Source organism: Bombina bombina, chromosome 3 (assembly GCF_027579735.1).
Source record: "Bombina bombina isolate aBomBom1 chromosome 3, aBomBom1.pri, whole genome shotgun sequence".
Lineage (NCBI taxonomy): Eukaryota > Metazoa > Chordata > Amphibia > Anura > Bombinatoridae > Bombina > Bombina bombina.
Genome location: NC_069501.1, coordinates 1,182,711,679 through 1,182,725,204, shown reverse-complemented (window position 1 = coordinate 1,182,725,204; position 13,526 = coordinate 1,182,711,679). Strand labels below are relative to the sequence as shown.

At 40.0% G+C, this 13,526-nt stretch overlaps 1 protein-coding gene across 2 annotated transcripts in view; it reads right to left on the bottom strand.

Moving 5' to 3' along the window:
• Positions 1 to 13,526, bottom strand: part of MRE11 (MRE11 homolog, double strand break repair nuclease) — a 1,042,570-nt gene that overhangs the window by 373,065 nt on the left and 655,979 nt on the right. For both annotated transcript variants that reach the window (XM_053708610.1, XM_053708611.1), the window contains exon 16: positions 6,943 to 7,017. In XM_053708610.1, coding sequence (XP_053564585.1) covers positions 6,943 to 7,017 — 75 coding nt within the window. The remainder of the gene's footprint in view (positions 1 to 6,942; positions 7,018 to 13,526) is intronic.

The following is a 13,526-nucleotide window of genomic DNA, read 5'->3' as shown; positions in this document are numbered from 1 at the left end:
GTTAGTCGGCATAACTTCCCCCTCGACAGACCCCTCTGGTGACAATTCTTTTATAGATAAAGACTGATCTCTACCTGTAAAGTCTCTTCCAGAGACTCAAACCAGAACGCCGTAGCAGCAGTGACAGGAGCAATGCATGCAAGGGGCTGTAGGATAAAATCTTGTTGAATAAACATTTTCTTAAGGTAACCTTCTAATTTTTTATCCATTGGATCTAAAAAAGCACTACTGTCCTCGACAGGCATAGTAGTACGCTTTGCTAGAGTAGAAACTGCTCCCTCCACCTTAGGGACTGTCTGCCATAAGTCCCGTGTGGTGGCGTCTATTGGAAACATTTTTCTAAAAATAGGAGGGGGAGAGAACGGCACACCTGGTCTATCCCATTCCTTATAAATAATTTCTGTAAACCTTTTAGGTATTGGAAAAACATCAGTACACACCGGCACTGCATAGTATTTATCCAGTCTACACAATTTCTCTGGCACTGCAATTGTATCACAGTCATTCAGAGCAGCTAAAACCTCCCTGAGCAACACGCGGAGGTGTTCAAGCTTAAATTTAAATGTAGAAATATCAGAATCAGGCATCTTTCCTGAGTCAGAAACATCACCCACAGACTGAAGCTCTCCTTCCTCAGCTTCTGCATATTGTGAGGCAGTATCAGACATGGTTCTTAAAGCGTCAGTATGCTCTGCATTTCGTCTAACCCCAGAGCTATCTCGCTTACCTCTAAATTCAGGTAGTCTGGCTAATACCGCTGACAGTGTATTATCCATGACTGCCGCCATGTCTTGTAAAGTAATCGCTATGGGCGCCCTAGATGTACTTGGCGCCATTTGAGCGTGAGTCCCTTGAGCGGGAGTCAAAGGATTTGACACGTGGGGAGAGTTAGTCGGCATAACTTCCCCCTCGTCAGATTCCTCTGGTGATACATTTTTTAAAGACAAAATATGATCTTTATTGCTTAAAGTGAAATCAGTACATTTGGTACACATTCTAAGAGGGGGTTCCACCATGGCTTTTAAACATAATGAACAAGGAGTTTCCTCTATGTCAGACATGTTTGTACAGACTAGCAAGCTTGGAAAACACTTTAAATCAGGTTAACAAGCAAATATAAAAAACGGTACTGTGCCTTTAAGAGAAACAAATTTTGTCAAAATTTGAAAAACAGTGAAAAAAGGCAGTAAATCAAACAAAATTTTTACAGTTTATGTAATAAGCTAACAGCATTGCACCCACTTGCAAATGGATGATTAACCCCTTAGTGCAAAAAACGGATCAAAAAAACGATATAGACATTTTTTAACAGTCACAACAATCTGCCACAGCTCTGCTGTGGCCCTACCTTCCCCAATAAACCACTTTGGAAAGCCTTTGAGCCCTTTAGAGATGTCCTATAGCATTCAGGGGACTTCTGATGGAAGCTGGATGTCTCAGTCTGTAATTTTAACTGCGCAAAAAAAGAGCTAAAATAATCCCCTCCAACTCATACTACAACAGTGGAAAGCCTCAGGAAACTGTTTCTAGGCCAAATTTAAGCCAGCCATGTGGAAAAAACTAGGCCCCAATAAAGTTTTATCACCAAAGCATATATAAAAGCGATTAAAATATGCCAGCAAACGTTTTATATTGCAATTTTAGAAGGGTATTGCCCCTGAGAGTAAGCATGATACCAGTCGCTATTAAATCACTGTATTCAGGCTTAACTTACATTAATCTGGTATCAGCAGCATTTTCTAGCATTTTCCATTTCTAGAAAAAATTGGAACTGCACATAACTCATAGCAGAGTAACCTGCACGCCATTCTCCCGCTGAAGTTACCTCTCTCCTCAGACATATGTGAGAACAGCAATGGATCTTAGTTACAACCTGCTAAGATCATAGAAAACTCAGGCAGATTCTTCTTCTATTTACTGCCTGGGTAAAATAGTACAACTCCGGTACCATTTAAAATAACAAACTTTTGATTGAAGATAAAAAACTAACTATATTTCACCACTCTCTCTTACTACCTCCATGCGTGTTGAGAGTTGCAAGAGAATGACTGGATATGGCAGTTAGGGGAGGAGCTATATAACAGCTCTGAGGTGGGTGTCCTCTTGCAACTTCCTGTTGGGAATGAGAATATCCCACAAGTAATGGATGATCCGTGGACTGGATACACCTTACAAGAGAAAGACTTTTTGGGAAAGTATCAAACTACCAAAAATCTCCTCAGAACATCTAAATATATTGAATAAAGAGATTACAACCGAGGAAACGCTCAATGCTATTAAAGGAGCGGTCTTAGGGAAGGCACCTGGGCCCGATCAATTGCCGAATAAATTTTATAAAATGTTATCGGAAGAGATAGCTGTTACCTTGACAGAATTGTTTAATAATTATTTTTTGATGCATTCTAGACCTTCTCGGTTCTTCACCGCCTCAAATATCACTCTTATTCTAAAGAACGAGAAAGACCCCAATTCAATGGACTCATATAGACCAATCTCGCTTCTTAACAGTGACTATAAGTTATTAGCCAACATACTAGCCAACCGTCTCAAAAAGATATAGGAGGTGTTATTTATCCGGATCAAACAGGATTTATTCCTGGTAGGTCAGCACAGAAAAATATCAGGAAGGTTATGACCATAATCGAATATATATTAGCATCCCATAGGACAGGGTCAGGGCCCAAGCAAGATTTTGCGCTATTAACGGTTGATGCAGAGAAAGCCTTTGACTCTGTCCTATGGGATCATTTGTTAACGGCTCTAATTAGATTTGGCTTTCCAGGTCATTTCTATAATTATATCTCACTCCTATATCAGAACCCAATTTCATATCTTAGTATAAATAATATTCTATCCACCCCAATAACACTGCATAAGGGAACAAGACAGGGTTGCCCCCTCTCACCATTATTATTTGACATAGCCATCGAACCTCTGGCGGTGAAGAGTCGAGAGGTCTTGGAAGGTATAAGAATAAAACAGCACAAAGTCACGCTTTCATTATATGTGGATGATATCCTCTTCTACATAAGAAATTCAACTAAAAATATTCCAATTCTAATTGATATTTTATCGGAGTTCAGTAAATTTGCTGGATATAGAATAAATCTTGCTAAGTCAGAGATCCTATGGGTCATAAAGAATAGAAACAGTTACATACAGAACCCTTTCAAACTAACTGATAAATTTATCAAATATCTGGGAATAAACCTTTTAGGAAATCCAGAGGAATGGTATGACATTAATTTTATTCCTATCTGGAGAAACTGTTTAGCGGAAATCCAGAAATGGAGCAAACTTCCTCTGTCACTCTCAGCAAAAATAGCATTAATTAAAATGCGAATACTTCCAAAAATATTGTTTTTTATACAGAACATCCCCTCATTTCTGCGTAGGGTGGACATCAAAAAATTTAATTCTGGCTGTTCCGCCTTTCTTTGGGCTCCAAAGAAACCTTGTATTTCATTGTCAAGGTTAATGCACCCGAAAGATCTGGGTGGATTTGCCTTTCCAAATCTTGCAAATTATAACTTAGCATGTCTTGTTCGAATTGCCCTGGATTGGCTTACAGGGGCAAATTTTATTGCTAGTTCTGATGTAGAAGAGGGTATCATGTCGCCCTATGCTCTTAAGGCACTGCTACATATCTCCCATCCTATAAAGGTTCGGGATTTCTCATTAAAATACACAATGTACAATGTTATCCTAGCGTGGCATAAAATCTGTAAACTATTAGAAGTAGAAAACACACTTTCTCGCTATTTACCTATCAGGGGAAACCCTGATTTTAAGGGTGGTTGTGAATCATCAGCTTTTAGGAAATGGTCTGCCAATGAGCTGACTCTTGTGAGCCAGGTAGTAGATCCGGTATCAAATCATATAAAAACATTCAAATCCCTAACCAGAGATTTTCATTTGGACAAGAGATCCTTTTTGCCTATTTACAAATAAGACATTTCTACTACAGTCAGAAACTTCCAGATGAGGACCCCTGATGAAACAGCCATTGGCTGAGAAACGCGTTGCCTGTATTTTATAATTTTTTATTAAAGTCATTTTTAGCATTTGAACACTTGCTGCTCTTTCTTTGGGATTTTTCTGCCTTTTTATTTGAGGATAATCACCATTTGGACCACTTTGGGATCCTCTGAACTACTGAATCTACCCGGATGCCTTGCCACAAGTCTGTTGGGTGACTGAATTGATCCCTTCATGCTCCTATAGCATCAAAAGAGGTGCTTTATATATTGTGAGTACCACTCTTATCATTATTTGATTCTGTCAACTTGTACCAACAATACTAGGCCATATAGGCACCTGTTTCTCTTCTCTGTCCACATAGACATCAGTTCCTGTGCAGGAAGTTGGTCTTCTGGGTGACCGAATAGATCCCAGACTGCCTATATAGCACTAATTGAGGTGCTCTTCTAAATGTGAGTCTGTTTCTTATTTCAAGATCTACAAGTTTTGGACCAAACAATATTGGGCCATGTGGCGCTTCTGTTTTCTCTTTTCTCTATAGGTTGCTGCAAATCTGATCAACTGAAGCTTCATTCTTAAAAACCCACAAAGTGGAGACTGATCTAATAGAATGAGCTGTAATTCTCTAATACGGGGCTTGACCCGACCTCAAATAAGCTTGAAGAATCAAAGCTTTAACCAAGGTGCCAAGGAAACGGCAGAAGCCTTCTGACCTTTCCTAGAACTTAGAAAAAATATCAAATAGACTAAAAAAAGTCTTCCTGAAATCTTTAGTAGCTTCAACATAATTTTTTAGTGAAAATTTTTCTGCAGGTCATTTATACGAACATCTTACATTCAGAGGAACACAGCTTTGCAGACTGTGAAAAGCTAGGAAACGAGCTTGCAAAAATCTCAGAGCCAGACAACAATCAATGCACTGCTGCTTTGCCGCACTACTGCATATTTGACTGTTGTCTTCAAACAGCACTTTGCTCTGGATGCACTGTGTAAAGGAAAACTTATACAATGCAGCCAGAGAACAGCTCTGTTTAAAAAGAACAGCCTAATGTAGTGCAGCACTGGAAAGTTAAAGTGCTGACAGTTCTGGTTCTTTCTGCAGACATGCTGCATTTTCTGCGATGACATCTCAGATCACTTTGTTCTGCCTTAGGGCCGCAAGGTGGTAGACTCTCGGCAAAACATTTGTAATACAGACAATCATAACGAAAGTAAAATTAATTGATCTTACCGGAATCTACGCCGTGGAACAGGAACACGGCCCTTCAAGTGTGACAGATAGTAGCATCGCCTCTGCCATGGACTTGAGAGAAGAAAGCAGGCAGTAAAACTCGTCAACACTGATTGCTTGTGGAGCTATTAATATGAGTTGGGATGGCTTCGCAGAAAGACTCTCCCTGCATCTGCTGACTAACTTTCATCCATGCTCTCACTGAGAGGCTGACAGGACTACTTAAAACTCCAGTCCCATGCCGAAGAGTACTAACCTCCATAAGAGACTATCGAAAACTTCTGACACTTCTCTGCCAACCACGTGGGACGAAAGGCAAAGAATGACTGGGGGATGAGGGAAGTGGGAGAGGTATTTAAGCATTTGGCTGGGGTGTCTTTGTCTCCTCCTGGTGGCCAGGTTATGAATTCCCAAAATACAAAAAATCTTTTTTCTTTAACTTTTGTTGTGACAGCACATAGAGTAGAACATGACTCATTGCTACTGAAGAAAGAAGTTGTTATATGACAAGGTTTTAAAGGACGATTAATTTCAAGTCAGTGATAAGCAAATGAGAAGCAGCAAAAACTAGTCTCCGAAACACAATTTGTGGGCATTTTGAGTAGGAAACTCTATAGCTATGAAAGGCCAGATTGAGGCCTCTAGGGAAGAATCAGGATGGTGGATTAGGAGCAACACCTAAGATACCAGATACATGGAAAAAGAGTGGGAAAATAATTAATAAAAATTCTCAGCAGAAAATTAGCTTGAAAGGAAGACTATAAAAAAAAGTAAATAAAAGAAAAGTCTAGGCCAAGTTAAAAAAAAAAAAAAAAAAAAGTGATAAGTGAACAGCCTGTATCCACCCTTAATAGATTAAATAACTGTTTTGTTTTTTTAACATGGCCTAGACTTTTCTTTATCTAATAAAAGATTTTTACATTTACCTTATTCTTAAAGTGAATGTAAACTTTAATGAATTAAACCCAGTATCAAAGAATTATCTTAAAAAACAGGGGCACTTTAATTTATTAAACTTTACAAAAGATGCTTATTTTTAAAAATACTTACCTTTGCGTTATGGTAAACATAACGCTGATCCTCCACCCGCAGCTCCTGCTGTAGTTAGCAGAATGATGACGAATCCGTCTTTCTCCAATTGTTGTGTGCCCCCCTTGGCGCCCAGCTTGTGGGGCAATGCAATGATTGGAGGAAGCCAGATCCGTTATCTATATGCTAATGAAGGCAGGAGATGCGGGCGAAGGATCAGCGTTATGTTTACAATAACGTAAAGGTAAGTATTTTTAAAAATAAGCATCTCTGTTAACTTTTATAAATTAAAGTGTATTATTTGATACTGGCCTTTAAATAAACTTTACATTCACTTTAAATTATGAATAACAGCATATAACAATATTTCATCTAATTGATTATAGAATGCAATTTTTCTGTATTATTTATCATTGAAACATATATCCCTGAGTTTAAAAAAAAAAATGCCTTAAGCATAATATTAAACTATATAGCCTAGTTTCCATTTCTGTTGTAAACTGATGGAAACATAAAACATCCCCATAGACAGTTTACTACAGCAATGGAAACTAAGCCTATTTATTTTTTACTTTTGACTAAATCTTAGCGCTGCGGAATCTGTTGGCGCTCTACAAATAACCGATAATAATAATAATCTAGACAATTTTTTTTTTAGTTCAAAGGTCAGCTAAAGAGGCAGATAAACAGTTGCAACTTACCGTCCATGATAGACATGTTCTTGGCAGAAGCCTTTGATGCTCTTCCACTGGATGGTGGTTCACTGCTTACACTGCCTGAAAAAAACATGAATCATGTAAAATATACCCAGAAGCTCAACCAAATTTGTGCATGTTCCATAAACATTTGCTAAAAAAAACATAATTTTCACTTATCTGATAAATTCATTTATTTCATGGTGGTGGGAGTCCACAATACATTATTTATGGGAATTGCTATTCTCTACCACTAGAAGGAGGCAGAGAGTCACAAACTCCAAAAGAACTATAAACACCTCACACATACCTTAGTCTAACGTATATCCAAGAAAGTGAGGTAAGAAAAAGGAATAAGCCAAACAAGGAGCAGGAAAAAAAGAAGATGCACTGAAGAAAAAAACTAACCCCAGAAAAACACAAGGCTAGGTTCTCGTGTACTCTTACCACCATGAAAGAAATAAATTTATCGGGTAAGTATAAATTATGTTTTCTTTCATACAGGTGGTGAGAATCCACAATCCATTACTCATGGGAATAAATATCCAAGCTGTGGAGTCCACGAGTAATAACAGGGAGGGATTTTAAAAAACATATTTTTCACGGAGAAATTAAATCCACAACTTTAAATATAAATATATATATATAACATAATTTATGTAAGAACTTACCTGATAAATTCATTTCTTTCATATTGGCAAGAGTCCATGAGCTAGTGACACATGGGATATACAATCCTACCAGGAGGGGCAAAGTTTTCCAAACCTCAAAATGCCTATAAATACACCCCTCACCACACCCACAATTCAGTTTAACGAATAGCCAAGCAGAGGGGTGATAAAGAAAGGAGTAGAAAGCATCAACAAAGGAAATTTGGAAATAATTGTGCTTTATACAAAAATCATAACCACCATAAAAAGGGTGGGCCTCATGGACTCTTGCCAATATGAAAGAAATGAATTTATCAGGTAAGTTCTTACATAAATTATGTTTTCTTTCATGTAATTGGCAAGAGTCCATGAGCTAGTGACATATGGGATATCAATACCCAAGATGTGGAGTCTTCCACTAAAGAGTCACTAGAGAGGGAGGGAATAAAAATAAAAACAGCCATATTTCGCTGAAAAATTAATCCACAACCCAAAAAAATAAGTTTATTTTAATTTTTGAAAGAAAAAAACTTAAATCAAAGCAGAAGAGTCAAACTGAAACAGCTGCCTGAAGAACTTTCTACCAAAAACTGCTTCCGAAGAAGCAAATACATAAAAATGGTAGAATTTAGTAAATGTATGCAAAGAGGACCAAGTCGCCGCTCTGCAAATCTGATCAACCGAAGCTTCATTCTCAAAGGCCCACGAAGTGGAGACTTATCTAGTAGAATGAGCTGTAATTCTTTGAGGGGGGGCCTGACCCGACTCCAAATAAGCTTGATGAATCAAAAGTTTCAACTAAGAAGCCAAGGAAATAGCAGAAGCCTTCTGACCTTCCTAGGACCAGAAAATAAAACAAATAGACTGGAAGTAATCCTGAAATCTTTTGTAGCTTCCACATAATATTTCAAAGCTCTTACCACATCCAAAGAATGTAAGGATCTCTCCAAAGAATTCTTAGGATTAGGACATAAGGAAGGGACAACAATTTCTCTACTAATGTTGTTAGAATTCACAACCTTAGGCAAAAATTGAAAAGAAGTCCGCAAAACTGCCTTATCCTGATGAAAAAATCAGAAAAGAAGACTCACAAGAAAGAGCAGATAGCTCAGAAACTCTTCTAGCAGAAGAGATAGCCAAAAGGAACAACACTTTCCAAGAAAGTAGTTAATGTCCAAAGAATGCATAGGCTCAAATGGAGGAGCCTGTAAAGCCTTCACAACCAAATTAAGACTCCAAGGAGAAATTGATTTAATGACAGGCTTAATACGAACTAAAGCCTGTACAAAACAGTGAATATCAGGAAGTATAGCAATCTTTCTGTGAAATAAAACAGAAAGAGCGGAGATTTGACCTTTCAAGGAACTTGCAGACAAACCCTTATCCAAACCATCCTGAAGGAACTGTAAAATTCTAGGAATTCTAAAAGAATGCCAGGAGAATTTATGAGAAGAACACCATGAAATGTAAGTCTTCCAAACTCTATAATAAATCTTTCTAGAGACAGATTTACGAGCTTGTAACATAGTATTAATCACTGAGTCAGAGAAACCTCTATGACTTAGTACTAAGCGTTCAATTTCCATACCTTCAAATTTAATGATTAGAGATCCTGATGGAAAAACGAACCTTGAGATAGTAGGTCCAGCCGTAATGGAAGTGGCCAAGGCGGGCAACTGGACATTCGAACCAGATCCGCATACCAAAACCTCTGTGGCCATGCTGGAGCCACCAGCAACACAAAAGACTGTTCCATGATGATTTTGGAGATCACTCTTGGAAGGAGAACTAGAGGCAGGAAGATGTAAGCAGGATGATAACACCAAGGAAGTGTCAGTGCATCCACTGCTTCCGCCTGAACATCCCTGGACAGGTATCTGGGAAGTTTCTTGTTTAGATAAGAGGCCATGAGATCTATCTCTGGAAGACCCCACATCTGAACAATCTGAGAAAACACATCTGGATGGAGAGAACACTCCCCTGGATGTAAAGTCTGGCGGCAGAGATAATCCACTTCCCAATTGTCTACACCTGGGATATGCACCGCAGAGATTAGACAGGAGCTGGATTCCGCCCAAACAAGTATTCAAGATACTTCTTTCATAGCTTGGGGACTGTGAGTCCCACCCTGATGATTGACATATGCCACTGTTGTGATATTGTCTGTCTGAAAACAATGAACGGTTCTCTCTTTAACAGAGGCCAAAACTGAAGAGCTCTGAGAATTGCACGGAGATCTAAAATAATTATTGGTAATCTCCCACCTCCATAGGAGGCAAACTGAATTGTGGGTGTGGTGAGGGGTGTATTTATAGGCATTTTGAGGTTTGGAAAACTTTGCCCCTCCTGGTAGGATTGTATATCCCATATGTCACTAGCTCATGGACTCTTGCCAATTACATGGAATATATATATATATATATATATATATATATATATATATATATATATATCTATATATATATATATATATATATATCAAAATGTATAAATAGTGGATGGAAAAACTGCATATGAAAAGGAGTGTTGCATAGGAATCTTATAATTACAATTCCTAAAAAATTCCACCAATACTGTCAGACTACTATATTGGTGCTTTGACATAGAATGTGGTGCAGGCCCATTAAATAAAATATACAAATTTAAAAAAAGGGAGATAAAGTGATACATAGTAATATAACTAATAAAGACTGTGAATTCAGCACTCTTTTATAATTCAAATAGGAGCAACACTCTCAAAGATCAATATCAACACAAGAAGTAAAAGTGTCAAATTTGTAAAATTTTGAAAAGGTGTGAAGCGAAGACCAAGTCGCAGCCTTGCAAATCTGTTCAACAGAGGCCTCATTTTTAAAGGCCCAGGTGGAAGCCACAGCTCTAGTAGAATGAGCTGTAATCCTTTCAGGGGGCTGCTGTCCAGCAGTCTCATAGGCTAAGCGTATTATGCTCCAAAGCCAAAAGGAGAGAGAGGTTGCCAAAGCTTTTTGACCTCTCCTCTGTCCAGAGTAAATGACAAACAGGGCAGATGTTTGACGAAAATCTTTAGTAGCCTGTAAGTAAAACTTCAAGGCACGGACTACGTCCAGATTATGCAAAAGACGTTCCTTCTTTGAAGAAGGATTAGGACACAATGATGGAACAACAATCAGATAAGGAGAATCACAATGTAAGGCAGATAACTCAGAGACTCTTCGAGCCGAGGAAATAGCCATCAAAAACAGAACTTTCCAAGATAAAAGTTTAATATCAATGGAATGAAGGGGTTCAAACGGAACTCCCTGAAGAACTTTAAGAACCAAGTTTAAGCTCCACGGGGGAGCAACAGTTTTAAACACAGGCTTAATCCTAACCAAAGCCTGACAAAATGCCTGGACGTCTGGAACTTCTGCCAGACGCTTGTGCAAAAGAATAGACAGAGCAGAGATCTGTCCTTTTTTAGAACTAGCTGATAAGCCTTTGTCCAAACCCTCTTGGAGAAAGGACAATATCCTAGGAATCCTAACCTTACTCCATGAGTGACTCTTGGATTTACACCAATAAAAATATTTACGCCATATCTTATGGTAGATTTTCCTGGTGACAGGCTTCCGAGCCTGTATTAAGGTATCAATGACTGACTCTGAGAAGCCACGCCTTGATAGAATCAAGCGTTCAATCTCCATGCAGTCAGTCTCAGAGAAATTAGATTTGGATGATTGAAAGGACCTTGTATTAGAAGGTCCTGCCTCAGAGACAGAGTCCATGGTGGAAGAGATGACATGTCCACTAGGTCTGCACACCAGGTCCTGCGTGGCCACGCAGGCGCTATCAGAATCACCGATGCTCTCTCCTGTTTGATTTTGGCAATCAGTCGAGGGAGCAGAGGAAACGGTGGAAACACATAGGCCAGGTTGAAGAACCAAGGAGCTGCTAGAGCATCTATCAGCGTTGCTGCCGGGTGCCTGGACCTGGATCCGTAACAAGGAAGCTAGGCGTTCTGTCAAGACGCCATTAGATCCAGTTCTGCTTTGCCCCAACAATGAATCAACTGAGCAAACACCTCCGGATGGAGTTCCCACTCCCCCGGATGGAAAGTCTGACGACTTAGAAAATCCGCCTCCCAGTTCTCTACGCCTGGGATGTGGATCGCTGACAGGTGGCAAGAGTGAGACTCTGTCCATTATCTTTGAGACTTCTAACATCGCTAGGGAACTCCTGGTTCCCCCTTGATGGTTGATGTAAGCCACAGTCATGATGTTGTCCGACTGAAATCTGATGAATCTCAGTGTTGCTAACTGAGGCCAAGCTAGAAGAGCATTGAATATTGCTCTTAACTCCAGAATATTTATTGGGAGGAGTTTCTCCTCCTGAGTCCACGATCCCTGAGCCTTCAGGGAGTTCCAAACTGCGCCCCAACCTAGAAGGCTGGCATCTGTTGTTACAATCGTCCAATCTGGCCTGCGAAAGGTCATACCCTTGGAGAGATGGACCCGAGAAAGCCACCAGAGAAGAGAATCTCTGGTCTCTTGATCCAGATTTAGTAGAGGGGACAAATCTGAGTAATCCCCATTCCAATGACTTAGCATGCAGGCGCGCAAATGCCACTATGTCCATTGCCGCTACCATTAAGCCGATTACTTCCATGCACTGAGCCACTGACGGGCGTGGAATGGAATGAAGGACACGGCAAGCATTTAGAAGTTTTGATAACCTGGACTCCGTCAGGTAAATTTTCATCTCTACAGAATCTATAAGAGTCCCTAGGAAGGAGACTCTTGTGAGTGGTGATAGAGAACTCTTTTTCACGTTCACTTTCCACCCATGCGACCTCAGAAATGCCAGAACTATCTCTGTATGAGACTTGGCAATTTGAAAGCTTGACGACTGTATCAGGATGTCGTCTAGATACAGAGCCACCGCTATGCCTCGTAGTCTTAGAACCGCCAGAAGTGAGCCCAGAACCTTTGTAAAAATTCTCTGGGCAGTGGCCAACCCGAAGGGAAGAGCTACAAATTGGTAATGCCTGTCTAGAAAGGCAAACCTTAGGAACCGATGATGATCTTTGTGAATCGGTATGTGAAGGTAGGCATCCTTTAAGTCCACTGTGGTCATGTACTGACCCTCTTGGATCATGGGTAGGATGGTCCGAATAGTTTCCATTTTGAATGATGGAACTCTGAGGAATTTGTTTAAGATCTTTAGATCCAAGATTGGTCTGAAGGTTCCCTCTTTCTTGGGAACCATAAACAGATTTGAATAAAATCCCTGTCCTTGTTCCGTCCGCGGAACTGGATGGATCACTCCCATTACTAGGAGGTCTTGCACACAGCTTGGGAATGCCTCTTTCTTTATCTGGTTTGATGATAACCTTGAAAGATGAAATCTCCCTTGTGGAGGAGAAGCTTTGAAGTCCAGAAGATATCCCTGAGATATGATCTCCAACGCCCAGGGATCCTGAACATCTCTTGCCCACGCCTGGGCGAAGAGAGAAAGTTTGCCCCCCACTAGATCCGTTTCCGGATAGGGGGCCGTTCCTTCATGCTGTCTTGGGGGCAGCAGCAGGCTTCCTGGCCTGCTTGCCCTTATTCCAGGACTGGTTAGGTTTCCAGGCCTGTCTGGAATGAGCAACAGTTCCCTCTTGTTTTGAAGCGGAGGAAGTTGATGCTGCTCCTGCCTTGAAATTTCGAAAAGGCACGAAAATTAGACTGTTTGGCCTTTGATTTGGCCCTGTCCTGAGGAAGGGTATGACCATTGCATCCAGTAATGTCAGAAATAATTTCCTTCAAGCCAGGCCCGAATAAGGTGTGCCCCTTGAAAGGAATGTTGAGTAATTTAGACTTTGAAGTCACGTCAGCTGACCAGGATTTAAGCCATAGCGCCCTATGCGCCTGGATGGCGAATCCGGAATTCTTAGCTTTTAGTTTAGTCAAATGAACAATGGCATCAGAAACAAATGAGTTA